This window comes from Orbilia oligospora, assembly GCF_000225545.1.
Source record: "Orbilia oligospora ATCC 24927 unplaced genomic scaffold scaffold00091, whole genome shotgun sequence".
In the NCBI taxonomy this organism is placed as follows: domain Eukaryota; kingdom Fungi; phylum Ascomycota; class Orbiliomycetes; order Orbiliales; family Orbiliaceae; genus Orbilia; species Orbilia oligospora.
This window is the reverse complement of record NW_011645648.1, coordinates 1-27,889: the sequence shown is the minus strand read 5'-3', so window position 1 is coordinate 27,889 and position 27,889 is coordinate 1. Positions and strand designations below refer to the sequence as shown.

General features: G+C 41.8%; 11 protein-coding genes across 11 annotated transcripts; 3 read left to right on the top strand and 8 right to left on the bottom strand.

Annotated features, from left to right (window-relative positions):
• Positions 1-478: 478 nt before the first annotated feature.
• On the bottom strand, positions 479-1,882 carry AOL_s00091g11 (uncharacterized protein; the record flags this gene model as incomplete). Its single annotated transcript, XM_011125769.1, has 3 exons — positions 479-492; positions 545-1,322; positions 1,403-1,882. The coding sequence occupies 3 exons, from the start codon at positions 1,880-1,882 to the stop codon at positions 479-481; spliced, it is 1,272 nt and encodes a 423-aa protein (XP_011124071.1).
• A 1,206-nt stretch (positions 1,883-3,088) lies between these two features.
• Positions 3,089-3,484, top strand: AOL_s00091g10 (uncharacterized protein; the record flags this gene model as incomplete). The annotated part of the gene is made up of 1 exon (XM_011125768.1): positions 3,089-3,484. One exon carries the CDS (start codon positions 3,089-3,091, stop codon positions 3,482-3,484), a length of 396 nt encoding a protein of 131 aa, XP_011124070.1.
• Positions 3,485-3,762: 278 nt separating this feature from the next.
• Positions 3,763-4,296, bottom strand: AOL_s00091g9 (uncharacterized protein; the record flags this gene model as incomplete). Its single annotated transcript, XM_011125767.1, has 1 exon — positions 3,763-4,296. The coding sequence occupies one exon, from the start codon at positions 4,294-4,296 to the stop codon at positions 3,763-3,765; it is 534 nt and encodes a 177-aa protein (XP_011124069.1).
• Positions 4,297-4,892: 596 nt separating this feature from the next.
• AOL_s00091g8 (uncharacterized protein) lies at positions 4,893-5,786 on the bottom strand (the record flags this gene model as incomplete). The annotated part of the gene is made up of 1 exon (XM_011125766.1): positions 4,893-5,786. The coding sequence occupies one exon, from the start codon at positions 5,784-5,786 to the stop codon at positions 4,893-4,895; it is 894 nt and encodes a 297-aa protein (XP_011124068.1).
• A 94-nt stretch (positions 5,787-5,880) lies between these two features.
• On the bottom strand, positions 5,881-6,693 carry AOL_s00091g7 (uncharacterized protein; the record flags this gene model as incomplete). The annotated part of the gene is made up of 1 exon (XM_011125765.1): positions 5,881-6,693. The coding sequence occupies one exon, from the start codon at positions 6,691-6,693 to the stop codon at positions 5,881-5,883; it is 813 nt and encodes a 270-aa protein (XP_011124067.1).
• An 832-nt stretch (positions 6,694-7,525) lies between these two features.
• Positions 7,526-8,666, top strand: AOL_s00091g6 (uncharacterized protein; the record flags this gene model as incomplete). The annotated part of the gene is made up of 3 exons (XM_011125764.1): positions 7,526-7,580; positions 7,636-8,428; positions 8,495-8,666. The coding sequence occupies 3 exons, from the start codon at positions 7,526-7,528 to the stop codon at positions 8,664-8,666; spliced, it is 1,020 nt and encodes a 339-aa protein (XP_011124066.1).
• A 4,944-nt stretch (positions 8,667-13,610) lies between these two features.
• On the bottom strand, positions 13,611-16,581 carry AOL_s00091g5 (uncharacterized protein; the record flags this gene model as incomplete). Its single annotated transcript, XM_011125763.1, has 4 exons — positions 13,611-14,514; positions 14,566-14,956; positions 15,008-15,571; positions 15,639-16,581. The coding sequence occupies 4 exons, from the start codon at positions 16,579-16,581 to the stop codon at positions 13,611-13,613; spliced, it is 2,802 nt and encodes a 933-aa protein (XP_011124065.1).
• Positions 16,582-16,795: 214 nt separating this feature from the next.
• On the top strand, positions 16,796-18,944 carry AOL_s00091g4 (uncharacterized protein; the record flags this gene model as incomplete). Its single annotated transcript, XM_011125762.1, has 3 exons — positions 16,796-17,171; positions 17,226-18,732; positions 18,800-18,944. 3 exons carry the CDS (start codon positions 16,796-16,798, stop codon positions 18,942-18,944), a joined length of 2,028 nt encoding a protein of 675 aa, XP_011124064.1.
• A 29-nt stretch (positions 18,945-18,973) lies between these two features.
• AOL_s00091g3 (uncharacterized protein) lies at positions 18,974-19,803 on the bottom strand (the record flags this gene model as incomplete). Its single annotated transcript, XM_011125761.1, has 2 exons — positions 18,974-19,629; positions 19,698-19,803. 2 exons carry the CDS (start codon positions 19,801-19,803, stop codon positions 18,974-18,976), a joined length of 762 nt encoding a protein of 253 aa, XP_011124063.1.
• A 705-nt stretch (positions 19,804-20,508) lies between these two features.
• Positions 20,509-21,150, bottom strand: AOL_s00091g2 (uncharacterized protein; the record flags this gene model as incomplete). The annotated part of the gene is made up of 1 exon (XM_011125760.1): positions 20,509-21,150. One exon carries the CDS (start codon positions 21,148-21,150, stop codon positions 20,509-20,511), a length of 642 nt encoding a protein of 213 aa, XP_011124062.1.
• Positions 21,151-22,006: 856 nt separating this feature from the next.
• On the bottom strand, positions 22,007-24,286 carry AOL_s00091g1 (uncharacterized protein; the record flags this gene model as incomplete). The annotated part of the gene is made up of 6 exons (XM_011125759.1): positions 22,007-22,035; positions 22,193-22,927; positions 22,989-23,353; positions 23,403-23,743; positions 23,811-24,021; positions 24,090-24,286. The coding sequence occupies 6 exons, from the start codon at positions 24,284-24,286 to the stop codon at positions 22,007-22,009; spliced, it is 1,878 nt and encodes a 625-aa protein (XP_011124061.1).
• Between the last annotated feature and the right edge of the window lie 3,603 nt (positions 24,287-27,889).

The window sequence follows — 27,889 nt, the reverse complement described above, 5'->3', positions numbered from 1 at the left end:
AGCTCAACGGCATGATACTTTGAATACCCCGGAGCTGTTCGTTCTTGATATACTCCGAGCAAGACGAATCAAAGGTACGAATGCTATGCTATACCACCCACTTCTACGATATCCCCAGTTCTAATTGAATACAGGCCCACGGGCGCCTTTAACTACTATCATACTCGCTTGCGTGGTACAGCCCTAAGGGCCGGTATTCCAATTTGGCGAACCTGACGTTCGGGTTCCCGAGGGCTACGATCGATCGTCGAAGTTCTTCTGTCTGATAGGCAAATAGGCATGCTTTAGACCGTTAGTTAACTGCGCGGAGATTAGAAAGCAAAATGACCCACAAAGATATACTATTCTCCCTCGGTCCATCGCGACCGTTTGGTTGACAATTTTCGCTATGGACGGCGACCCATAAAGAGTTATCACTCTTCTGCCATGGCGAATCAAACCCGACTCCCCCACTTGAGTATTTTTTGGACAGTATATGTTAAATCTCAATACCTTCATTATTGTTAGCAGTGTCACAGTGTCAAGTATAAGACTAGAACCATACGGACATATTTCGCGTCAGCTTCTAGAATCTCGTCCATCCAAGATTTGACCCAGTCCTGTTGAGACTCTTTTTCTAATATCCAGTGCAGTTCGATTTTTTGCGTTTTGACTTTACGCGCTTTGTGGTCTGCGACCGCTTGCTGAATGTACGGGAGTTGCGCGCATATACCAATTCCCGATGCTAGTAAGATTATCGTTCCGTAATCAGAAAGGTGATGGGTTATACCATACGGACCCTCAATAAAAGCCGTACATGACGACGTCGACCGAACATCCGCTGTGGTTTCATAAGACAGGCATCTGAGGAGGTCTCTTGTAAACCCGAATCGTGGCTGCACTAGGAAATGAGCGATGGCTTCGCCGTTGGCTGTTCGCTCCCACCAGGCAATAAAAAAGGGATGGAACTCGAAGGAGGCAAACGGGCTCGCAGCGGGGACGCAGAGGTAAACATACTGCCCTGCTCTAAACCCCCAAGGCCTTTGGATGTGGAGTTTGAGTATCAATGCATCATTTTGCTTAAACACGGAGAGCCGATGAAACCGTTGCCGAAACGGGAAATTTCGATAAATGACTCCGAGGGGTTGACAGCATAGCAATACAAGTGTTAGAACAAGGCTGACAATGACAAAGACATCACGTTCTCGAACATATCGCCACAAGTGAAGCCATATCGCGACCAAACAGGTTAGTGCGAGGGCATTGTGAATTACTAAAAATAATTCATAAAGAGAGGTTTTCAGTGGGAGGAAAATAAAGCAGGCTATAAGGCTGGCAAATGGCTATTAGATAGTATTAGTTCCGGCTGGTGCCATGGCGCAAAACATGTGTGTACATCAAGACACAACGCGACTCAACTCACTAATAACGCGTATATTATCTGAAGTTGCGTAAATATTTTGGTCCTGTGACCGAGAAACGCAAGCAGCCCGTGCAAGCCTCCTTCAACGACCACGATTATCGCAACCCATCGATGAATCAGTTTCGTGTGTTTGCATCCAAGTCCGAGAAAGTTGCTAACAGCTGTCACACGGCCACCCAAGGAGAGCAAGGTTAAGTTCGCAAGGGTAACCTTGCCGATTCTTGAATGGAAACCATCCACCCCACTTACCCCAAGAACACAGCACAAGCCATTGGCAACGACCACGAGTAGGAACACGAGCAAATCCAGCCTGGTTTCGGCGACCCAAATAGGGAGACGAGGATAGACAAGGCTTCGAAGGGTAAAAGCAACGACCCTTGACCAAAGTCCAAGCAGGGACAGGGCAAGAACATACAAAACCCGGAGAAGGAAAAGGAGCGCAAACACCGATGCGTATAGGGCTGGATAATCAATTATCATTGTGCGATTATCATATATCGTCATATCATATCATATCGAGTGTCAGGGTTCAAGGAAAATTTAACCGTCCTTCACCCTCAGGGCCTAAATAAGCGGCAACGCCTTTTCGCACCAGGCCAGTTTTAGATGGGAACCGATTTCACCATAAGAAGGCAGAATCGAAGCGCCCAGATGCTACTCCTAATCACGATACCGAACCAGCCTCCTTCCTGTCAAGCAGCCCACCGATTGTGGGTCAAACGAGATCGATGCCCACCACACCATTATCCTCCCGTACTCTAGCGGGAATCAAAGAGAGATACGATCGAACTGCCGGCGTGGTTCAGTTCCGAAAGAGACGCAATGGTTTAATGAAAAAAGCTGGAGCGCTTCATGCTCTCACCAAAGCAAAAGTTGCCGTCTTCATCGAAAGAGACGGCCGAAAGTTCATCTTCAATACTTGCGATTCTCTAGAGTGGGTAAATAAGATGGTATGTAAATTTACTCTCCCATCTCCGACTTGTCTAGAATTATTTAGCTCATGGTTTCTTGCACGGTAATCCATCAGCAAGAAACGCACCCGCCTCCTGAGATCAAAGGCCTGCAGGATGTCGAACACCAGACTTCAGCTACTCGTAGAAAATCTAAAGTTCCCCCGCCAGCCAGATCTACGCAACGATTGCTGCCCCCTCCAACATTTCCTATTAGGCCTCCATCGAATGAGAACCCACGAAGATCTCAACGAATAAGGCCCCCCCCAGTTGCCGTACTCTAGGCATCTTACCCCAATCTACATACCCTATGATTCGAGTATACATGTACATATCGAAATAAAGGATCCTTAAAATGAGAATGCTATTATAATAAATCTTTCAATTATAACTATTAATGTATAATCTGCGCTTATTCCAGTATGCTTTAATATACTGCTCTTGTGATCTGCCCTCAACGAAATCTCGGGCTGTAATCTCGGGCTGTACCACCTTGCTAGTCGAACAGGTATAACCAAATATAAGAAACTATCCTAGTGGCAAATTTGCTACCGCTTTTAGCTCGGTGTATAAACGCATGTGTACATATTAAGCCCTGGATCGAATCTTACTTATTCTGCGATATGAGAAAACTTCAAGCTTAGAGGGTTATATAAGTATTAGTCAGTGTAACGTTGTAGGAGAACACCCATTAACAAGAATTCCACTATAAACATTTTCTTGCAACTCCTCAATTATGCACGGTTACGGGTTCATTTACACAGCGATTTTCGACAGCGACTCGCAAAGGCGCCTATGGCTTAACCTTTATCACCCATATACTACATGGTACCAGTCTATTAGACCTTATCTTTGCAAGGAAACGTTTTTGAGCTACGACGACGGAGAAGATTCGAAAAACGTCAATACAATTGTAGCCTCGATCAAATATAACGGGGAAACTGTCGGAGACCCATTCAATATTGTTGACGATTCCTCCTATTTGCAATTCACTGCTAAACTTAAAATGGAGGTTCAAAAGGAGGAGGAGAGGGAGACGGAAAGAAATACGGGAAGGGAGGGAGAAGAATGGGGAGAATTTGTCGGAGATGGAGTCCCAAAGCTGATTGTGGATATTCATGAGACAAAATAAGACCTTCCTCTAGGGACTTCATGTTGATCGGGGCTTGGGCGTCGGTACAGGCATGTATAGAAAATGTGGGTGGCAAGGTTACAGAGGAAAGACAGGGCAACCAAAACAAAAAACTCTGAAAACATATTAATTTCAATGTGATACTTTTGGAGTCCGTCTCGGATAGTCCTCTGCCCGATTGCTAAAAATATTCCCATCATAACGGTGAAGAGGCCGCTAAATACAGTCGCGATCTAGAGGTACTCGTAGTGCGTTAGCTTTGTACATTAATTGGAAATCTATATGCAAGTAGTAGTTACCCCTGAGATCCATGGGTTCTCTTTTCTCGCTGTATAGATGATGACAAGGTTGTTACAGAGCCTTAAACCCGTTGTTCCTGCCATGAGGATTGCTGAAATTCCAACGCTTTGCCATATTTTGTTTGCGTTATGATTCTTGACGATCGAATTCGTAAATGGCGAAAGCTTCAGTATTGCGCATTCTCGGTTGCCGTTAGGATACTCGTCGCAGGAAGTTAGAACGAAAAATTCGATACTCTGAGGGATACTAATCACCCCAAATATCTCATCCACTAGGCCAGAGTTCTTTGGACATCGGTTAGCAACACAAATAGGCAACCCCCTGATCTTTTTGAATCTTTCGTTAGGTTTTCGGACCTGGAGCGGGTTGACGTTCTTCCAAACATTCGAAAAGTCCACTTTGAATACAGCAAGGTCTTTTTCAAGAAAGCTCCTAGTTTGACTGCCAGCCATTAAGAGAAATACCTGGCATAGAAGAGCCGTGAGTAGAAGAATTATGGATGGGAGGCGCATTTTAACTGATTTGCTGATTTGCACTATGTGTGCATATGTAATAGCAGCCCTGTGAAATCTCAAGTACACAAGGTTTTATAGTTTTTCAGTCTCAAAAAAAAACTTAATCAGAGCCTTTGGGCCAAATTAGGAGTATTCCAGATGCCACGGATCAGATATAACTTTCCCTTGTCCAATGCCACAACTAACTAGTGTACTTTAGCCGCGCATCTATCATTCTAGAGAATAATCTATATATGATAATACTCTATCATACGCCCATGTGGTTCCGGTTTCGGGAAAATGGTGTAGCCAATTAAATTCCTGATATTGATATAGTCTATGCTGTTCCCTTTGGTCTCCTTCTAGCCCATCTTACTCCCAGTTTAGAGAAAAACAATTGCTTTCCTATGATAATATTTACATATTGTCGTCTAATTAACTCAGTATGGCCTCTTATTCAACATAATTAGGTGAGCTAGGGCCTAAGTCCGTGTACAAAGGTGGGTTTTCTGCTTCCCAAGGAACTTGGTCCCGGGTCGTTCCCCGGACCTGTCGGTTGCGCCAGCTAAACCTGTAAGCCCGTAGCACCTAAATAAAGTACGCATTTATATCAATTAGACTCCCGATCTCTTCTTATTTAAGGGTTCTACGTGTAGTCCTACCTTCTTCTCGGCTAGAAAAATTGTAATGACAAATATGTGCGAAATAGTTAACTTGCCCTTTGAATGGCTGGAAACCATAGTCTCGGCCAATTCTCCTCCTTGAAAGGGTACTTCAAGCTCCCCTACTGTGAGTTGATTTGGGGTTCGGCCAGAAATTTTCCAACTATCTTGGCATATGAGCTCGGCAACCAAGTTACTCCTGCACTGTATAAATGTATGGTCGCGTTTTTTAGTATGGCTTTGGCAAGGAATCCCGATACTTTCTATGTTTTGATAGGCCTTGATCTCCATAGAGTCGAGTTGCCATCCCCCAATTGTTCGAAGCTCAAACTTTAGGCGGAAAGACTCCCCAATTGTGAAAACGGAGGGTATGAAGAACTGGACACCATCATAAGACGGTGCCGCTGGCGATAGAGGAGGGGGGAATCGAAAAGAAAGTTGGTGGATGTCATATTCGCTTCTTGATATTTTGAGACGCTCATGGATTTCCACACTCATGCCGTTATTAAACTCGACCGTTGCCTGAATATGATAAGCGACGGATCCGAAAATACACTTTGTAGACGACGGTGAGTTCCCAGGAACGTTGAACCAGATTGGGACTTGATACTCGCCAATGTTGGTTTGAAATGTCGTGAAGTCCACTACAGTTTTTGTCGTATTGCACTGTCTACAACAAGAGTTCCTGGTAGTTGTTACGCATATCAGCGCCGCTCTGCAAATCAGCATCGGTTTCAAATTACTTCGAATCGTGCCGCTTATAGCACCGCCCAAACAGGATTTTGGTGGGCCGAACAAAATCAAGATAGGGGGCTGTAAATCGAAAGATAAGGATGTAGATATCATATTATGAACTATTTATGTGAGGCTTTCCCTCAGTGAGAACAGGTAACTGCGGATAGAGAAAGATAGTATGGAAAATGTACGTTATGTGGGAATATTAGCCAAAGTAGAGAAAAATAGATTTAGGCTGAGCTAAGTTAATCCTTTTATCGCACAGAGAGCACCACCGGAAAGTAGATGCATGCCACTCCTGGGTGCCGTCTTGTTTGAGCCTTGAAGTTTCTACTTTTCCGCTACAGCCCCAATACCGATATGGAGGCTTGATATCGATTATCCGGGTCCTCAAGTTTTCAGATTGGCCATGGGAATTTGTAGTTTTACGGCGAACAATGACCGCCTTAGAAACTTGCGGGACGTCAAGTTCAGATGAAATCTGGAGAGCGTGGCTGCTTGATGTGGGTCGGAAGTCATCACCCAACAATCGCTTTAACTTCTTATCGCCGCGGGCCATTACGACGTTAAAGCCAGACGAACGTCCTAGCCATTTACTTTCAAATTTGTCCTTTTTCTTGAATTGGCGGATGTTTGATTGAGGACAACCAACGCCACGGCCCTGACAACTACAGGAGCGACCACGTTGGCATTTCCCGGGAAAACGAGCCAGAGCGCAGAGCATTGAACCTTCCTCTACCATTGCTAGTTCCTGGTAGGTCTTCCAGTCCATGATCCGAGCTCTACAATTGCTACAAACGAGGATTCTAGAAAGAAAACAGTCGCAACTCTTGATATCAAGCGCTCCAGTTGCATTGCCTGTTGTGGGCTTTTGGGGACGGAATTTCGGGCGGTTATCAAAGTCGACGTCGAGATTGTGGCGCTGGTGAATGCCACAAAGCAAAGCAGATCTTATGTCATCAGGCCTGAGGGAATATCCATGGTCGCAACGCTGTAGGACTCTATTAGAGAATTCCATTCAGACATTCTATGGCAAAAATTCAAAGCACGTGATTTCGGCCTGGGTAAAGTAGGCGTATTCAACGAACGTATTACACAGAACTTACAAAACAGTACAAACTCTCACACCACCCACATCGCCAGTTTTGGGCGCATCGATGAACTGCCTGGAGTTGGTTATCATCCATATGCATAGTAAGCTAGTGCTTGAAATATTGTTGGTGATGTGCTAGAGTTCCTAGGGCCTAACAGGGCTTTGGTTCCATACATCTGCCTTTTGTAGCATGTATGCATATAACCAATTTAGGAAAAACCAAATTAGGGATAGAGAATATACCGGACTTCACCCAAATGTGGACACATACTTTAGCTACAGCCGACTTTCGACTAATGATGTCGCTCCTTCGGATTGGTGATTAGGTATATTTATTCAAATGTATTTTAGCATCCTGCACTTAGATCCCTCTCTCTCCGTTGTCCCTTCAGCCTCCCCCCCCGAGCCACGAGGCCGAGGTTTGCACGATAATGATATCATGGTAACTCCCTCGTTACTCGGATTAACGGGAAGTCGGCTGATATGATGTGACAGCAAACCCCTCCGGAAGTGGTTTCTGATGAAAATAACCGCCAATTACAACCCCTGAGCTAAACTTGATAATCATCGATAATTATCGATAATCCTGATATCATGATGATATCCAACAAAAACAACACGATAGCCATATAGCATAATACTAATCTCCTACCTCGCGATTCGGTCCGGTTAACCCGTCCCCCCTAAGTTAAACCCTTTTATAAATACCTACTTGAGTACTTATTTGTTCCTATCCACAGAATCATCACTGTCAAACATGGTATGCCAACCACCGCCCGGAGAATCATACAGCAACTACTTCAATTTTCGAGGTGGCCTGTGTCTTCGACGCACTAAAGTTATCTTAGCTCCTTACGGTTACATCAGCACTTACCACTGGGCAATCGTCCTCCCTTCTGAACACCCTCACACCTATCCTTTCTATCGTTTCTGGAGATCTCTTCCAGACCATAACATCTTTCACCCCAGTCCGGGATACTATTGTTGGCGAATTCATGGAAATGGCCGCCCCTGCCCGTCATCCGCTGATTGTCCTCATTGCCCTCCAGAAATCTAACCTGGCTTATGCTTCTCTCTTTGAGAAATCTCTTGGGAGCCTCTCTGCCACTATGGACAAAATTCTCCAGAAAATTTACGATCTCTGCTCGAGTCGTCGTGAGTGGTTTTACGACGCCTCACGGGTGGAATTAAAAAAATCAACCTCTAATTCTGTGTTGCGTAAACCACCTAACAAAATAACATCGTCACAAAATGAGGGACCTTTGCTCCTTTGCCTCCCCGAGATCGCCAAATATTTCTTCACGAACATTCAATCCAGCAAAAGACTCTTGGTCCGAGAAGCTGTGGCTAGCGATATAGAAAGGTTCGCTCAAAACCTCAAGCAGAGTCATAATTACCGTCTCCATTGGAAGGATTGGTTTATCATCGATTGTAAAGCGGTCAGACAACATTTTTCTAGCAACATCCATTATGGTTCTGAGACTAGCAATCTCTCTAATGGATTCGTCTGGGAATTTTGGTCCTCGGAGAGCACAAAGCAGTATCAGGAGTATGTTACATATATTATGATCGGGTTGATCGGGTTGGGCGTTTATATTATCGGTCAAGCTAGTATAATTGAGCTTTTGGGCCCAGAAGACAAAAAAAGGTCATCCGAGAGGTACTTCGCGATGCATGATTATTACGCGCACAATCTATTTTCAATTCTAACATGCAACGATATTAGTCTCGTTCCAAGCAACAATGTGTTACCTTCTGGTCAACAGGATGAATCTAGTCCGGCTCACGAGGATTCTGAGTTCGAATTGTTTCAAGTGATATTCGGGATGGAGCTTCCGGTTGTTCTGCTTTTCATATCTTGGCCTTCGTTAGACTCCTCTAGAATCACATGCGTGTAAGGTTCGCAAGGAAACTTAGCATTATGTAAAATAGTATACGGGTATCATCGGTGCGGAGGAAATTTCAACTGTGGCCCTATTTTACATTGATCTCATATCGTGTGCTTCACTAAAGGGGCTTTGCGTTATCTTTCGAAATGGATAAATAAAATCTTTTCTCCAATTGTATATGCGTATATTATTAAAATTGCATTGCAATTTTAAGACTGTTTATAAGTCGTTAGCAATACCAATCATAAGAATTATATGGTTTTGAATATGATCTTGATGTGTATTGAGAGCTGTGGTCATGCACTGACAGCCCAAAGATGAGTATGCCAAGCATTTCACTTTTTTTAGTATGCCTATTTGGGAAACTTACCAGAATTGGGAGCTCCGCTCCGCTTAATTAGGAAACTTTAGGAGAAAGCAATGGCCTAACTAGTGCTCTAACATTACCATACCACACCACAGCCTGATGCATCACACTCAGCGTTTTCTCACAGTCCTCTCCGCTAAAGTAGCCGGTAACATCTCTTAGCAAAGTCTCTAAAGCAGAGCAGCTAGCGGCCGAGTTACTACAATGATCAGAAAAACTTATACATCGCTTGCACTTGTCGCGTAATATCTTCTGCTAAATCTAGAGGGCACTTGCTGCGCATCTTATATATAACCTTTGTACCAAAAACAAGACTAGGAAAGGGTACTAGTAAATATAAATTTAAGGTCGCGATGTATCTCATGTCTCAGACCCAAGTTGAAGGAAGGTCTCGGATGTGTTCTGAGGATGGTAGATGGGCATACATATCGATATACTACAGGCCTAAGCTAATAACTCTAACTTCTTACCCCGGCGTGCTGCTAAAGCGTCAAGAATAATTTTAGCCCACGGATAGCTGCCTTCTAATCCGCATTGTTTGAGCCCCTTATCAATCTTTATCACCACCCAGAATTAGCCCGGATCAGAAACCAACTTAATAGTGCAACAAACTCATAAATGTGACTCTGGCAGTGGCATTTGAGATCAGTCTCTGGCTGGAGTGTTATTTATGTACGGGCGTTTTAGGTATTCAGGTAGCTAGGATTCCAATCAGTCTTCTACTCACTCCCTTCTTTTTCTATCTTTATTCTTTGTTCTCTGTTTGGTTAAGGATTTTATTACTCTATTTTTACAATGATAAAACATATGATATGCTCGATAGCAATAGGGACGCTCCTCTTAAGTACATATAAGGTCAAAGCTACATATCAACTCCAAAGATCGATATCGGGCTAGTTTGCCAGGCGGTTTGCCCGCCGGTTCGCCCATCCCACCATGAATAGGTCATTGTAGAGGTAGGTTGTGCGGTTAGAGGTTGTGTAGTATCCCATAAATGTTTCGTAAAGTGCTTACTTTCGTCGGGGTTCCGAGTATAATCTATTGCCTCAACGTACGAGTATCTAAAACATGGCTTGTTTAAAAATTCTGAGAAAGTTCTGTTTATAGCTTTTGCCGCTGCAATCATATCCGAAGTATCGGAACAATTATCTCTGAAGGAAGGGTAGTCGTTAACGTTGAATAGCACGTTGGAGTTTGACTCTCGTAAAGTGACGACTAGCTTCCCAAGGGATTCGTTTCTGATTATTTCCTTCTTTATCAAACGGTTAGAACCCCGGCTACTATGCATGGGAGCAATTTTAACGTACCATAAATTGTTGGAGATCCACAAGTCTTATCGGAGGGGCATTGTATATCTGGCATACTTGCAAACGCTCAAAAGGTGGAAGACGGGATGCAAGCCAAGGTAATAGAGCATGGTAGGGATATATGAGGCGCAAAACTTTTAGCTTCGTTAGCTTCTCAAGGGAGATTGCTAAATCAGAAGCCGTATCGCATTGGTCTAGGATGATCCTGAGTTCTATTGCCAATTCCAAGCAATGAATAAGCGATTGACCCTCCCCCTCCGCAATGCATTGCGGTTTTTTTGATAGCTGAGCTAGGCATGACCGCAAAATTTGAATAGTTTCTGGCTTTCGTTTTGCGAACCCTGATAGCAAGATATCATACATTCCTATAAGTTGTAAGCAACCAAAGTTAACTTAAGTATTGATAGGAGTAGAACGTACCGTCCTCGGCCTGAGCTTTCCTCCAGTCTAGGCATTTCTTCTTTGACGAGCTCCCACAACTGGAATCGGAAGTGATTTTTCCAATTGAGATCTGCATTTTCCTTGGGAACAAAGTAATTTGGTTTTCCTTGGGTTTAGAAATGGGAGTAAAACACCTATCGAAAGGAAATCCTATTTTTTTCAATTTCCCGGTCGATATAAGCTGTTGCTCCACCTGCGCAAGGAAGACAGATAAACCTTCCTCCCGACATAGTTTTAAATAGTTTGTGCCGCATGCAGCAAATAGTCGCAACTCTTCAAGTCGTAAAAACGAAAATACTGTGTAAATTATCTCGACCGGGAGAGATAAAAGTCGCCCCAGATTGCTATCAGGTATAAAAGTATATGATTCTGGGGCTTCTATATGCGACATGGTGCAGGACAATTTTTTCGCTGTTGGGTATGTAGAGTTGAATAAATGGGAGTGGTCATAGGAAGGGGTGACGGGCGGGAGCACCAACCCTTTTATACCCGCGTATGGTCTCGTTAATCAGCAGTGCTATAGGTCATAGCTTTAGAAGTTGGGCAGTAAAATTGAAAATAGGGCCCGCAGGGAAAGGCTTATTATTTCGGTAAAACTGAACTTGAATCTGTGATTATCGGTCTGTGACCTATGTTCTATCATACAAGTATGGTCGGAAAGGCTCAATGAAATAGAAGACAAATAGCGTAACAGGCTAGAATTCTTCTTAGAGTAATTTGTGCTATTGACCATAAAACCAATATTCGGCTGCATACCGGACGCCGAAGTTTCTCGGCCTTCCTTGACACGTAAATGGTGCTGCACCGCTTACTGTCATAAGTCGATAGGCTTCGCGGTACGTATGCCCCTTCTGTCCCTCAAGTCTCACCCATGGAATTGCCCCAAAAGCGTCTGGACTTTTGCCCGAATCAGAGTAAATAGGTGCTGGAATCCTTTCTTTTGGCACCCCTTTGAATATACCAACCTTAATCGTCAATACACTTGGATTGTGAAAGCGAAACGTCGGAATTCCATCTGAGAAGTAATGTTCCCCAACAAGCGGAAAAAGGGAAACAAGATTGGGGTGATAAAACAAAAGATGAGGGAAAATGTGCAAGGATGTTCTGCTAGCCCGCGTGATATCGTCTGTTGCGAAGAGCTGTGCTTCTGCGTCTTGGAATACTGGCAGAGTAGAGTCGTTCAGGCATGCGTAGTTTTGCATACCAACGCCAATCACAATAGCTCGAGGATCGCTTTGGATTGGAGGGGGGAGACGGTTGGATGCTAGAGCTTTGTAGTCAGAATGATGCTTCATTTGTCATCACGTATCTACCTAGGTAACAAGGCATAGTTACAGTTGAGGATATCCACTGGCTGGATAAGTCGTACATGCTTCTGAGTATGTTCCCAGCCGTATGCTAAGGCCCAATGGTTAAGCTGTATCGAGAAAAAAAGGAAGTATATAAGGGCCCGCATTCTTGGTAGGAATCAAGGTAGCCAGGTGTATCTCGTATCTTCCAGATTTACGATTTGCTGATCGAATTGGATTGAGGCTTGTGTTGCAGAAGGTTGGAATTTTCACTTAGGAATACAAAGCGATATGGCTGTGCATGGACGCATTGCCCTAAGGATTTGCTTTAAATAACCTGTGTCCCTAAAGTAGATGGATGCTCAATCAGGTACCTAGGTCAGTAATTATGCCGTAGCTTAATCCTACAACCGATAATATCATCTAGGCTTGCTCCTGAGCCCCGCCTAACCTGTCAATATGATGTAATACACCTAAGAAAATAGTAGCTGTATCTGCTGTATTATCTGCTGTTTCATCGTATGATCTTGTCGCGTCATCTTGTTGTATGATTATCTATTGTCCAGCTATACTACCTTGCTATATTAGCCTGTTTAGCGTTGTATTATCATGTGTTATTCTGTGGTAATACCTTCTTGTCAGTCTCATAACCAAACTGTGACTGATCTTGTATTGGCTGACAAACTGGGCAAGGATCCAGGAGTATGGCGGCTAAAAGGGATTAGAATAAAATATAAACGGGAACCTTGGTTTTCGTTACTTAACAATAAGAATATATCTCTTGCGGTAACAAGTAGATCTGCATCACCACTTCGGATACCATTTCTGGGCTATATCCCTTCCGCCCGTGGTACACGTGCTGGCTTACAGACTGGTTCACAGACTGGTTCACAGACTAGTTTACAGACCGAGCCTATTAGCCTATAGAAAGTTAGTGCGTAAGCCGACCTGTGAACCAGCGTGTCAGTTAGCCGGCTAGTCCAGTGAATTAAAATGTAGATTGATCTGTGAATTAGCTTGTGGATTAGCCTGTGAGCCAGCCTGTGAACCAGCCTGTGAGCCAGCCTGTGAGCCAGCCTGTGAACCAGCCTGTAAGCCAGCTTGTTGGTCGTGAGCCAGCATGTGAACCAGCACGTGGGCTAAACTACGAACCAGCCTGCAAGCTAGCCTATAAGCTAGCTCGTGCATCACGGATGAAACGTGTATAACCTAATTCGCTTAATATAATACTGAGTTAAATATAACTGACGCTAAAAGAGGTTAGGAGTGATGATTTTCTTTGATATTTCATTCTGATCACTTTTTAAGTTTCCAATCAATTGACGGCTGCTATGCGAATGCCCTAGCGCCGTGCTTGAGGTGAGTAAATATCCAGACGCCAACTTCGAAGCTAGTTTAATGTGGTATTATCGATAATCATCTATGGGATGACTCTGTATTGAATTGTTCATTATGGAAGGTGGGTTCTAGGGTCTAGTTTACGAGGAGATTTTATGATACATCCCAAGAATATGCGGGCATAAAGTAAAATAGCAAACACGAAAAGCTATCACGGTATCGTAGCGCTGGCCTCCCTCATGCGTTTTCGTTTTTTATTGGCTTGCGCAATGGGAAAGTAGCTTTTGCGCTTTTGACTCTGGTGGGTAGCGGTTCCGAATACCTGGCTAAGGCACTGGGCCTCAATGAGGTGCGCGATTGAGGTAGGAAATCCACTTATCGCATGGCCTCCTGACCACGAAGGCCCGATATTGATCAGGAAACCATGATCAATACTCTCAACCCTAAATTTCACCAGCTCGGCCAAGTTAATTTCCTCGGCAGCATCCTTCCCTAAAAATATCCTAAACTTCTTTGCCCGTATAACCTCCAAAATCTGTAGGCCCGTTCCCCTTGATGTTCCAAATCTTAGTTTAAGATGTCCATAGCAGGTGTATGATCCTTTTTGGAATATTGGTAGCTGAGATAGCTCAAAGAAGAAGGACGAGGCGATTATTTGCGCGCAAAGCTGGTCAATTGTGTCATCATTCGCCGCTTGACGGATAGCCACTTGCTTAAGTGGCCCCATCTTTCTAGCGTCATCGAGCGAAGGTTCTTTATCTCTAAGAATGGGGTTTAAGCGGTGATACTTGTGCGATATCTCAGAAGGAACTCTACTCATGAACTGATCCCAGATCTTTTGGCCATCTAAAGAATGCATGAGAGATCGGTAGAGCCGTGTAAAGAAGTTCTGTGACCACACTGAGAGAGATGAGACATCACCGCCCTGGGAAGTAGTCCCAGTACCCAAAGATACCACTAAATCGATGTTCGCGGGAGAGCTCCAGATATTACGTGCCTCACATTCTGCTATGTCAGCCGGGTTATTTCTTGACATACCCCCATCCTCCAACGTGTCGACTCCGCCAATCGTATATGGTTTAAAGTACCACGGAGCTGCTGAAGTGCATCGACCACTATGCATACTATATTAGAATTAATTTAAACCGTCAATAAGAAATACTTACGCTTCCCAAACTAGTACATCGTGTTCCGATCTTATCCTATCGTATCCCCTGGTCTTCGTGAAGCCACTATAGTTGCACAGAATGCATGCGCTGCTACGCGGAACCGATGTTACTGTTATCCCAACTTTGGTGCCGATCTTGTTTGCATACGACCAATCCAACATAGCCTGACTTTTGCCGTATGTTGCTTTTAGAAAACATTCCATGTCGTTGTTTGAGTATTTGCTCTCGCCAAGCCACGAGTGGATAAACCGATGAAGCTTCCAGATCAGTGGGAGGCACTTCCACGCAGATTTGTTCTGAAAAATCAAGCGGGATAACCGCTCAAACTCCACTTCACATTTCGATACGGACCAAGCATTTATCATAAGCCCAAGAATTATAAGACCGCCTAAAACTGAGACTTAGCGTACGTGACTTTTATGCGTAGCGAGTAACTTACCGGAACTTGTCCCCATAGCAATATCAAAATGATCCTGGATGTGACATTTGAGGTTTAATCTCATCTCAAGTTCCCGTAGATATTGGATGGGAACAATTCCCCGAATACCCCCGCCGTCAATAGAAAGTATTCTTACACCCGCAGTCGGCGGCTTGATCCTGACAGTGATCGGCATTCCATCGCGAGAGCACCCAAATAAACATTCTTCTAGGCAGAAAGTGTAGTCTTCGCTTCCCTGAGAGCCAAAGAGTTGAAGACAAACCTCACATAGAGAATGTTTGCAGGGTAATCGAACTTCTGGTGGCCGCATTAAACAAAAGAAGCAGACAAGATTACTGTGGATTTTTTGGTAATGTTGCCGGTTTTTTTTCAGCGTCATAGAGTGTGCTACTATCGCACTTCTAGTTCCGTTCTGAACCGATACTAGCTGGGATGTGTATTGGGTTTCCAATTTCATCAAAGTAGAGCTAGCATTTATTGTATGATCCATCCTTTGTACGCTCTCAAGAGCGTCTAGTGAGTCTTTTCGGTACAGCTCTCTGAACATGTCCTGTGGTGAGAACGCTATAAACTCACGAATATTAGCGTGGGTGGTAGTCCCAAGATGGAGTAGGAGTATACCTGTTCTTACCATGCATACCGGGTGGTTGCGAATCAAGGACATAGCAAGAAGCTGTTAAGGCAATTGCCGCGGTTATATCTAAGTTTATTTTCTTAACACTAGCCCAAAGCTGGACGAGGTTTTCTTTGAGAAGGGATGATACAGGTCTGTGTCTACGCGATGCGTGGACAAGATTATTTCGCTTTGGAGCAAGTCCGAAATTCAAGCAAGAGTCTTCAATCAAGAATGACCAGTGTTGGAAGTTGAATTTTCTCCGCTCGATATCTCTAAGCTGTTGGAATGCGAGGCATTCTTCGTGTATAAGTGACCAAAGCCTTTTGGGGCTCGCTCTTCTACTCTGAAGGGCTACGGTGCGAACGCTTGGTACCGTAGATGTTAGATCAGAAGGATAATCATTAGGATCGTCATTCTCGTTGTAAAAAACCAAAATGCTGGGTAGTGGAACGGGTGTGCTCGGATCATAAAGTTTAGAGACTAGAGGCTCGACTCCCCGCCATCCACCAAAGTCAGGGCCATATATACACACTATGTCAGTGAACGGAATAAGAATACTCCGTAGAAAGGCCTCTAAAACTGTCCTTTCCGGCTCGGATGTTACAGATGTGCGCCAAGAAATATTCTGGAATCTAAGTCGGTGGCATCGATGCCCAGCAGTCTTCTGTACGCCGACTTTTTTATCATTGAACTCTAGAACTAATAGGGGGGACTTGTGGTTTTCATAGCCCGGGGCTAAATGAACCTGTGCCCCACTCTGATCACCTGGTGGCAGTAGGCGCCTGAGCGGATGAGACTTCTCTATGTGTGATGTCAGCCACAATGAGAGACAGGGGCTCTGCGATGAAGTATCCTTCAGCCGCTTCCCTAAACACTCGAGCCTGTCTGTCAAGCAGAGATTGCCACCTGAGTCACTAAGAATAAGATCAAATAGAGTAGAATGGCGGCAAGAAGTCATTGGTGATATTCCAGTAAGTGCTGCCCTGACATCAATCCCTTATATATGACTAGCTGACGTAAATGTGCCTCCACCGTAAGTGGATACCCCCCAATATAGGGCCCGACCTCGAAGTACCGGTACTTCATCACCTACATAGTATACTGCTCTTGGTTTACCATTTCGATCATGATCAAGCTACCAGCTCCCTTTCTTCTTCTTCTTCTTCTCTGGTATGGAGAACCAATATTCATACATCAAACATCTTTTTATCGTAACAGTCAAAGTTCGATTTGCCGCATTGAACTTCCAACCTCCCGACAATGGTCATCGTTCCATAGATAAACGAAATGTTAAACGGCTTCTCGGTATTTACCGTCTGGAGGGCTGCCATCGAGAAGATCCCGCCAATAAAATCTCTGCATTCGCCCCATACGAGTCAGAGCTTTCTAATGATGTCGTGCTGCGATGTAGGGAGTCGCACGAGATACCATTGATTGAGTTTCCGTCTAGATCTATTGATTGCATCTACGGACACCACCGCATTCTCGCAGCGCAAGAATTCTTTCCTGCAACGGAACAATGGTGGGTAGTAGATCTCTACCGAAGTCGTAAGTTTGACATCAAAGAGCACTGAAATTTGGCGTCGCTCACCTTTTGAACAGATCCACATTCATTTGGTGTTAAACTACGCAAACATTTCCAAAACGAATACTCAAACGCTTTAAATATCTCAGATGGAGAGATATACCGAAACCTTAGGTTACAAATGATTGGCGGTGATAAGAAAGAAGAGGACCGTTGGTGGGCCCGATTATCCAAGTCCAAGCGTAGAGATGTTAAGGCCCTGATAAGCCGACAATCACTTTGTCAGGCCTTCGATTCCGTACTATCATTACCGGGGCTTTGGGCAGGCCTCCAATTCGGAGTCTTACAGCGTATCTTAAGGTTGAATTGTGATGAAGAAATTGTAGAATATATTGGGAAAATACGCACCGTCTGGGAGGGCCTGCTTAATCATAGTCCGACATCGATCGCTGCTCTAGATTCCGAGTCTGTTCAAAGTCTAGAACTCCGAGCCCCTGGTATTGTCGCCGAGGACAACTCGTATGTACAAAGGGCAATGGACAATGGCGAACTCTTTTACATGATTAAAGACATCGCAATAAGAAGGGCAATCAAAACGGGTCTACTAAAATTCTGTGGAATATTGCCTTCACTGAGAACCCTTTTCGAAGATACAAAATATCTTGACGCCTGCGTTAGAGGTATGCGGCTGCTAGTCCAACCGAAAAAGGGCCTCACCATCCGCAAAGCATTGGAACTTGCTTTCATACCTGACCAAGGGCCAGCTCTCCTCCAAGTTGATCAAAATCAAGTCCTTGCCACAGACCTACCGTCGAACCGAAGCAGGTTCCTTTACGCTTATCAGCAACTATGGCTTTTTAATATGCGGCACTTCCCTGATTTATCAGGTATCGAACCTCGAAAGGAAAATGGTCGTCCGAAGCCTATCCCTAAACCGAGCAACATAATTGTTGTATATCAACTCAAGAGGCTAGCCGCCAAGCTCGGATTCCAGAACTCTATAATATTGCAAACAGAACAGCAGGACCCTCTCCACCAGTGCGTCCAAGAACTTTTGCACAAGGTCTGGCCGCAAGACGCTACAGATAGTATGAGCCAGCTAGAAAACTCTATCATCAGCTTGTTACACAAGTATACCCCAGTTTCCGCTACCGGGCACGTCCGGAAAGTTTGTGATGAAAGTATTGAGAGGAGATGCGGGAGGCCATATGAACTCGCGCATTTGTATGATAGTCGCTACACTTTCGATCCAGACTTTTTCTTGTCGTCGCACGGGGATGTTTTGACTTCTCTTGAAGTCAAAAAACACTTTTTTTGTTATTTTTTCTCAGATCGTGGTTTAAACATCAACCGGCCAGAATCGATATATAGCTCCAATCATGTACTGTCTGCTTATGCAAGGAGTTGGTCGGATAGCACTTGCATGGCTGGAGTCCGGAACACGGAGGAAGATAATTTAGAAGGAAGGCATGTGGTGGCTAGTACGGAAGGAAATTTTGTAAGAGGGGAGCATACGGCGTCGGCATCCGAAATCGAATTAGCAGATCAGATAATTGACGACTATCAAGCCCTGGGCGACACTGGGTACGGAGAAATATCTATATATTATTGGCAGGGTGCCGGTTTTCAATTTTACGGTTCTGCGCGACAGGACAACCTTTGGACCATTATTAGGGACCTATTTACAGAGGATAATGGCCTCATCGTATTTGATGAACAAATGCGAACCCTTCAAATCAGTCATAACGATCCACCTAGTTGGTGCCTCGGCACCAATTTTCCTCGAAAGGTTCTGATCGGAATCCGCCACGAAATCAATACAATCTTACGCTCCATCATATAAATTTGGAAACAGATCGGGCCTCCTCCTCAGAATATTCTCCAAGAAAGCGACCCTGTCCAGGACATCGGGTGGGGTTATGTTCAAGCCCCCATCGTTTCTTGGCCTATCCATTGTTACCGAGGGAGTCCCTCTATACTGATCAAGTTCGTTCCGGAGCAACACAATTTCTTTTTGTGAGGCGGCTAGTTCTTCTTTAAGTCGCTTATTCTCTGAAGTAAGGTCCTGAAATAGATCCAGTCGAAGAATATTCTTTTTCGATACAAGCACCGGGATGGCGTCGTCAAGTTCAGCGGGGTTTGCCGGTTCGTGAGACGCCGTCGGTTCCGGAGTAGATTCGTGATGTACTGCCAGCCCCGATACAACATCATGAGGTGGTATCTGTTGGGGCAGCGTAGCCATTTCTTGGCTCATGGCGCCAGCCGGCTCAGGAGCTGTGGTTTCGGCTCCGGTTTCGTCGAAAATAATGTCAATCTTGTTTTCCGCGAGTTTTTGCCGGATAAGATCAAAGTCTTTGATGGTGATCGTCTTCAGGGTTATGCGAGGCCAGTCTTCGCCGTTAGTTACAACCTGCCATGGTCCTCTGCGCGGTTGCGATGAAGTTATAGTCAGCGGGTCGACCCTTCGCTGAACCTTTTCCCCTTTTTCTACTCATTAGCCTTGTATTTGATCCCACCGTAACTTCAAAGCGACTAAAACCACAACTTACAAATATATTCAGCTATAAGCCTTCTCGCCTCACGGCATCTCACATCCCGATTTGGGTTAGTTGTAGGTGCTGATACTTCTTTTGCAAGTTTTTTTGACGCGGTCATCTTTAGCTAGTTGCCCGTTGTCAGACTTGAGTGTGTGTGTGTGTGTGTGTGTGTGTGTGAACACAAGTTTTTCATGCTGCGATTTCATGCTGAGTCATCAGAGTTGTCGCCAACTCCTGTGTACCACGGGCGGGAGGTGCCACTTGTTGTCACGAAAAACAAAATTCTCATTTACACTTCATTTTTGGCCGCATATAACCGCTTCATTTTGTTAGGATAGATACATGTATATTCCCCATAAACACAGCTACCATAGTGCCCTTTCATATCGAAGACGTCTTAGTACGAATTTTCGTTGGAGAGCTAGCCCGGAAGATGCACTCTCTTCCTCATCTCGTGTGTTGGACTCCAGCCTACAGCCACGGCAACAGCCCTTTTCTCCCACGGCTATTATTTTGCCGCGACAACGTTCTTCCTTCGTTATGAAACACCTCACCCTGGCTTCGTCGGACCTAATGATGTTCTGTTCGAGCATTGGATACATTGCCGGTAACTCAGAAATGGAGTAGGATAAATCTCTCGGGATTTGGATGCGCCGTTCTGTCATTCGATGTCGGAAGTGCCCATGGGTTCGACCGCGTACGCAATAAGCCTCTCTGCGACTATAGAAAGCGCAGATACGGATGAAAATACAAGATGCTTCCCATCTATTGGTCGTTTGTTAGTTCTAGCGTTTCCTTATCGACGGTTTGTGCATTGAGTGGCTTACAGCTTAAGTTCCCCACAGCTCTGATAATCCATTAGCGATGTACGATCGAAGGTTTCAGACCACTTAGTCCAAGGATCTCCGTTTTGTGGCTCCGAGACAAGGCACCTGGTTTCACATTTGCAGTTGTGTAGCCAATCCCCCGCTTCGTATATCTCCGACCTGTTTGTTCCGATCATCCAGGTTCCCCAAGCGATCCAGCATACTCCTGTCTGCTCTTGGACTAGCAAGACCCACCTTGACGGAGTCAAATAGTGCATTATAATAACATCGCTGTCTTGATCTAACAAATCAACTGCAAAGTAGTTGTGTCCTTTTTCTGTATTTGATGGTGGCAGGGTAACCTGAGACTGGTTTTGGAGATGCCTGAGTCGGGCATGTTGGCCTCTGATTCCATCAGGCCATCGAGGCTCCGGAGTCCCACCACTCGAGGGGAACAATGTGCCCTGGCTCCGCAGATAAATCTCAATCCCACCATCTGCATATGGTCCCCATAACATGGTGTATAAATATCTGGAACAACGCGCAAGTGCAAAGCGGTTGAACGGGAAGGCGATCAACCCAGCCTGGGGTGAAATATCGAGGAGCTTCGAGAACATGAAAAGGATATCATAAGGTAGTTTTTCAATAAACGACTCCATTTCTTCGTCAGAACTGGACGTGCTTCTGATCCTCCGTATTGTCAGAAACCTGCAGAGATGGTGGCTCTTTTAAATTTTTAATCTTGATTTGAATATAAAGCTACTAAACTGTCTCTAACCTATTTAGGCGCTTCATCGAATGCTAAGGAGAAGATAGTCTCAATTACTATTTCATTTTCGACTGGTCGACGCACGATACAATAGATAATACACGATCATAATAAAAAATGATTAATATGTGATACTATACTAGTAGTAAATGTTCATTTGTGATATAGACGTTTAAGGATGGCAGATTGAATTACGGGTGGCATAATGATTAAAATGATGGATATTATGGCGGATAATACGTTGGATAATATACTCGATAATATACTCGATAATATACTCGATAATATACTCGATAATATACTTGATAATATACTTGATAATACGCTGGATAATATGCCGGATAATATACCGGGTAATACAGCGGATAATATGCCGGATAATATAGTTACGATATGACGCAACAGTACGCTAGAAAGCTCCCTTGGACCAACGGTGTGCCGAGAATGTGGATGGAAGAGCCCATGACCAATGATTTCTCAGTCCTGAGTGTTGTCAGCTGTTGTATTTTTGCAGTGACGACGACGGGAGACATGAAGCTTGTGAATCGAGTCCAAATGGTACTCAAACTCAGTCCTCATGCTAACCGCGACCTGAAAACTGCATCCAGGAAACGGGCAACTGTACGCCTCGCTGGCATGTCGCAAATGGATCTCATTACAATGCCGCCAAAGGTTAAATTTGTTCCTATGCGAATGTGTCCGCTTCACAAAAGAATTGGCGGGATCGTAGAAACAAAATGGACAGTTTAGATGTCCAATATCAGTTGATAAAGAGCTATTAGAGTTAATATTAGTATTCTCTCCTGGTGAAATACTAGATATATCTTTTCTGCTGCTTTCTTCACTCGTGGAAGTTGTAGAAGGATTCTCAGAGATAGCCGTCTGACTTGATGCCAGGATTAGTTCGAATTCGTCCACGTCATATATCATACTATAGTCCATATCCCCGGCGATGCAGCAATTTTCACCTCCTGAACTATACTGCTTCGGCGAGACGAGGTCTGATAGCCGTCGTGAGCGCCGTGCAACCTTTGGAAGGTTATCTCGTTGGCGACATAGTGATATCATCGCGCTAATACACTCGAGGCGTTTTTTGCGCCGATCTCCCGCCGTATCAGTCTCGAGAGGTTGTTGGAACAGACATCTGGCCAAAATCTCGCGCTCCTTCGAAAAGTCGCTATTTAGTAAACCATCGCTAGACTTCTCCACAACCCCGCATCTCTGTCTTTCAATTTCAAGTGTCCCACTATGAGCAAAAAAGGATTTCCATGCCTCACGGTGCGCTTGTTTTTTGCACCTGACTTTGATCGCGTCCCTCTTTCGCTTCAATTCCTCCAGTTTAGCCTTGTACTTAGAGCCGATGATCGGACGACCAAGCAATTTTCTGCGAAGATTCTGATACCGAATATCTAACTCGAGATATTCGTCATCCTCGCACTTCCAGCCCTCCATCTTCTTCTGTACTTCAATTTTAGCTCGCGGATTCCTTCTGAGTCTCATATGAGTAGCGAGTTGATATAGCTGCTGGTCCGACGGCCTTCCGAGAAATGCGCTTTGAATATCCGGGGCGAATCGGCTCGTATAAAACTGATTGAAAACCTCACTGCTGCCGTGGCCAAGAGCACGGTTCCGGCGTGCGTCTGAGATAATACGTTCTCCTACTCGTGCTATAGATTCTATTCATCTGTCAGCTTAGGCCCAATTGAAAAATCAACCTGTGATACGTACGATCCATTGCCTCACCAGCGCCGCGGCGAAAGATGTACAACTTCGTCCAGTTCACAAATCCAACTTCTTGTCCTAGATTACGAACTTGTGTGTTTATCGTGTCGTAAACCTCCGCTTGAGATCTCGATATCTCGGGGCCCCTTGGCGTTCTGATTGCTCTTCTGATTAAAGGCGTATCCCGAATAGAATCCTTCCAATTAAGTTCAAGACTATCCATATCCTTGGGTATTTCATCGACAAACAAATCTTCGGGCTTCCTTATGTGCTTGCTATCAAAAGCATCGTCATCAAAGGCTAACGCGACGACGTGACTAACAATATCAAAGGCCAGCGGACTGTCCACTTCCATAAGTACGTATGCAATACTACGATAGTTAGTTAGGTTCCTTTATGTAAGCGGGGCCTTTAACTTACGGTTCGCTTTCGTTCTTCTGTCCTTTTTGTAACCGATTGTCTAGCATCAGGAGAAGCTTTTGCCCAGTCGGCTGATTTGGATCTCGGACCTTTGAGAGGATCAGATCTTTATACTTGAGACAATCTTCCCGGTCAATAAATAAACTCGGTCGAGAGCCTGTCGCACAGGCTAGGAGGATGTATAAAGACAACTGAATGCGGCAGCGTTCGATCGGAAAAATCGTTTCAGACTGTTTCCAATGATGGCACAGTAACAAAAACATATCATCGGCATTCGCGACATCCTTCACATCTGTACTTTCTTCGAGATCGTGTAAATTTTTCATCTCCACCCGGATAAACTAAGAAGCGGTGGTTAGATGACTATAGAATTCAGAAGCTGGATCAATGAGAAGGGTGATAGAATACCTCTTTAACATCGTCGATGCCGGGAATGTGGAGACGCTCGCCGAGTTGATGCTTATACATCATTCTAAGATGTCGGCTTGAAACGAGGACCGATGATAGCTTCGTCATCCTCCCAGTTTCGAGACGCCAGCGCAGAAAACACCTCTCTTCTATTTTGTCCATTTCTTTGAGATGTTGGAGCGGGTCGGCTTTCTCCATCCCTTTAGAGTATCTACATAGAGTTCTGTTAGTGGCTTAACAACGGAAATTCGGCCGAGGTTTTAGCATGAGATGACGGACTGGCACCATTGCTTCCAAACGTAATCAGCAATCTTTTTGGATTTTCCTTTCAGAGCATGTTTGATAGTATCGCCTGTTTCAACCTCACGGATTTTCCGACATATATCGACATCATTTCGAAGGGAAACTTGAAAGTCATCTTCGATGTCTGAGAGCATATCATCCGTGAGGCTATCTTCGCTATTAAAATAATCCATAGAGTATATATTGATATTGAGAGAGATAGAAGGACAGGAGAAGAGAGAGGTGTGGAGTTAAGGTTAAGGGATGGGGAAAAAAAGATGTATGTGTGTTTGTGTGTTTGTGAGAATATGTGTGTTTGTGAGAATATGTGTGTTTGTGAGAATATGTGTGTTTGTGGGGGAATGTATGTGTGTGTTTGCGTGTTTGTGAGAATATGTGTGTTTGTGTGTTTGTGTGTTTGTGAGAATATGTGTGGGAATGTGTATGGGGGAAGAATGTGTGTGTGTGTTAGAGAAGGGTGTGTGTGAGAGAGGAATGTGTGTGTGGGAAAGTGTATATGTGTTAAGAAGGAACTTTGTTTGTGATATGGATAGAAAAGAGCTGGTACCTTTTTTAGGAAAACATGCTCCTATTTAAAGTCCAACCTACTTACAACCACTACACAGAAATTGATACTCTAACTCGTAAAATCATTTTATTTTGGTTATTTGAGATAAAGAAAAAAAAATCTTTTAATAAAGGTGATGAGGGAAAATATATATCATTATCCTAGTTGGAAAACAAAGGTGGTATGGGGTGTTGTTTATATATTTTGGAGAGATTAATAATTAACAAAAATTATTCAATAAAAAGTTATTATTATGTAGTTTTTAAATAAACTATTAAATTTCGAAGTTTAAAATCACTCTTAACAAATTGATACTTATATTCCCCATTCTATAAATAATATTGATAAAATTCTCCATTAAGCTTTTGTTAATATTAAAAATACCTTCCTAATAAAAGATTTTACCATAACCAATAATATTATTCTTTAATAAAAAAATAATTAATATCTAAAAATTAAATAACAATTTTTTCATCATTATTGTTTTAAATCATTGACTCAAAAATATTCATTTAGATATCAAAGATAAAAACTTATAAAAAATTTTCATAAACAATTTCGAAGATTCATTATTAAATATCTTCAATAAAGTTTTTCTTTTAAAATATCATCTTAAATTCGACAAATTTCTTTTAATCCTTTGTTAAAATCTTAAAATTTTAATTAGTATTATAAAACTATTTATATTAATATATGGTATTCCGTTGGTTTTTTGGGTAATTATCCCTAAAGTATCCAATTTTATTATAATTCCAACATAGCAGCATATTAAATTTTAAACCCTTTTTAGATTTATTATACAAATATTATTATCATATATTATTAAAATCCATAAATACAAGCCCAAAAATTTGATTAAGGTGTATTCTTCCATCCTTACCACATTTCCATTATCCATTATTATCCTTCTTATTTTTCTTACCTCCAAAATTATTAAAATTATTATTATTCTTCTTTTTATTATTATAAAAAAATTAGTTAATACAGATTTTAAAATTAATATCATCAATTTCAATAACATATTATTACATTTCCATACAAATCATATCAAAGAGGTTTTTATTTTTTTGTTTTTTTTTCTGAATGTAAATATATTGTTGGAGTTTAGTCTTAAGTCTTTTTTTTGTTCAGTAGTAAAGATTACCATTATTTTATTTAATTAAAACTACAAGTTTGTTGAATTCTTAAAAATAGTTTTAAACAAAATTAATTTACTTGAGAAAAATAATACTTTGTCATATATGAGAGACTTTATCATCTTCTTTACACTGTTGTTTAAGAAATTTGGTAAAAACATTGTAGTTAATTATAACTTTGATAACGTACTCTTCTTATTCCTCAATAAATTTGGAACAATATTATTAATAAATGATGTAAGTTTATAAGATAGTATTTTCGAGGTATATTTCTACAAAAAAAATTTTGGTTTTATTATCAGGGAATTGTTTGGTTTAAAATTAAAAATAAATGTTGAACTATTGAAAAAAATGATCAAGTTTTCCAAACATTCCATTAAATTTAGTTAAATCACCAATTCATAATGATTTTATGCTGTTAAGTTGTTTTTGGAGTTTGTTACGTTTTTTTTCTATCTTCACTCCTTCCAAATCTATGATGGAAATTTTGGTAATAACTTCCTCAATATCTTAGTTGTATTTTTTTTACAAGAATTCCAATTATATTTGTAATTCTTCGAGAATTTTAGAAGAAAGGGAGTTTTTTGGTTAAAGATTGATAAAATTTCCTTTTTTACTGTTGGTAGGATTGATGTTTATTTGTTCAGTAGACATGTTTAATATTACTAACAAATTATTAATATCTGTACTGAATTTTCTTATATATTTGTTGCACATGTTTTTTTGTGGTCTTTTCACAAATTATATTTGAATGCTTAATTTAATTGTTATAATTTTGTTTTGGGATTCTAGTGGTTTATAAACTTTAATAGACTCTTCATCTTCTCTGATATCAGTTTTACTTTGTAGTTCAAGATTAAGGCTTACTTGACTTACTAGTAATTTGGTTTGTGCTACAGCGTATTTAACTACTCTTTGATTTGCAAGTTATACTAAAGTTTCAAAAAAATCATAGAAATTTTTTTGATTTTCACTACTTATATCTATATCTAATAGACCATAACTTCCCAACATACACTACTTCCTTCCAAAAATTGGATCAGTTAAAGTGTTACACCTATCCCAAAATTCCTTAACAAAGTTTCCTAAAATAGCTTAACACTCTGCTGTGTTTCTCAACTCTATATATTCAGATCTCTCAGAGGATAGTATAGTATTCAGAATGAAAATATAAAGTTATATAAATAGAAAATATAACACAATAATTAGCTATAAAACTAAATACTATTCAAATAAATTGTAAACTAAGTTGATAAATTAACCGATAAAGTCTAAAAATAAACCCAAAAACTATCATCATTCAAAGGTCTATATATACATAAGAAAGTTCTCTATAAAACTTCAAAATACAACAAACAATTAGTCATAAGTGATATCAAGGTCATAAACACTCATAAAATCATGAGCACTTGCGACCATCCCGGCCACTAATGTCCAAACCTTGGCATCAAACCATGCATATATAACCAAATAATCCAGTTGTTAATATTTCCAACTATTCCAAGAAAATAAACATATATTATTCTCAAACAACACAAAATACATAAATACAAAATAAAAAACATATTCTCTCAAACAGAAAAATCCAAAAAATTATACAAAAAATAATTCTATAAACAAAACAAAAGCAAAAAACAGAAACATATTTATCGCACCAAGCCCTATTTTCTAATCCAGTTAGTCAATATGGCTGGGCCGTAACAGTATTAAAAATTAAAAAAACTTTTATAATTTTTTTAAAATTTTAGTATAATTTATAAATTAAAAAATAATTAAATATACTATAATATAAATTGAATTATTAATAAATTAGATAAATTTTAATTTTAAATTATAAAATAAAATTAATATTAAAAAAAATAAAAAATCTATTAAAATTTATAAATTATTAAAATTTTAAAATAAAATTATAATAATTAAATTAAGTATTTAAGTTTAATTTATAAAAAAATTATAAAAAAATATATATAATAAATATATAAAAAAATTTTAATATAAATATTAATAATTTATTAATAATATTACATATATCTACGAAATAAATAAATATTAATTTTATTAATAATAAAGAAGGAAATTTTATTAATTTTTAA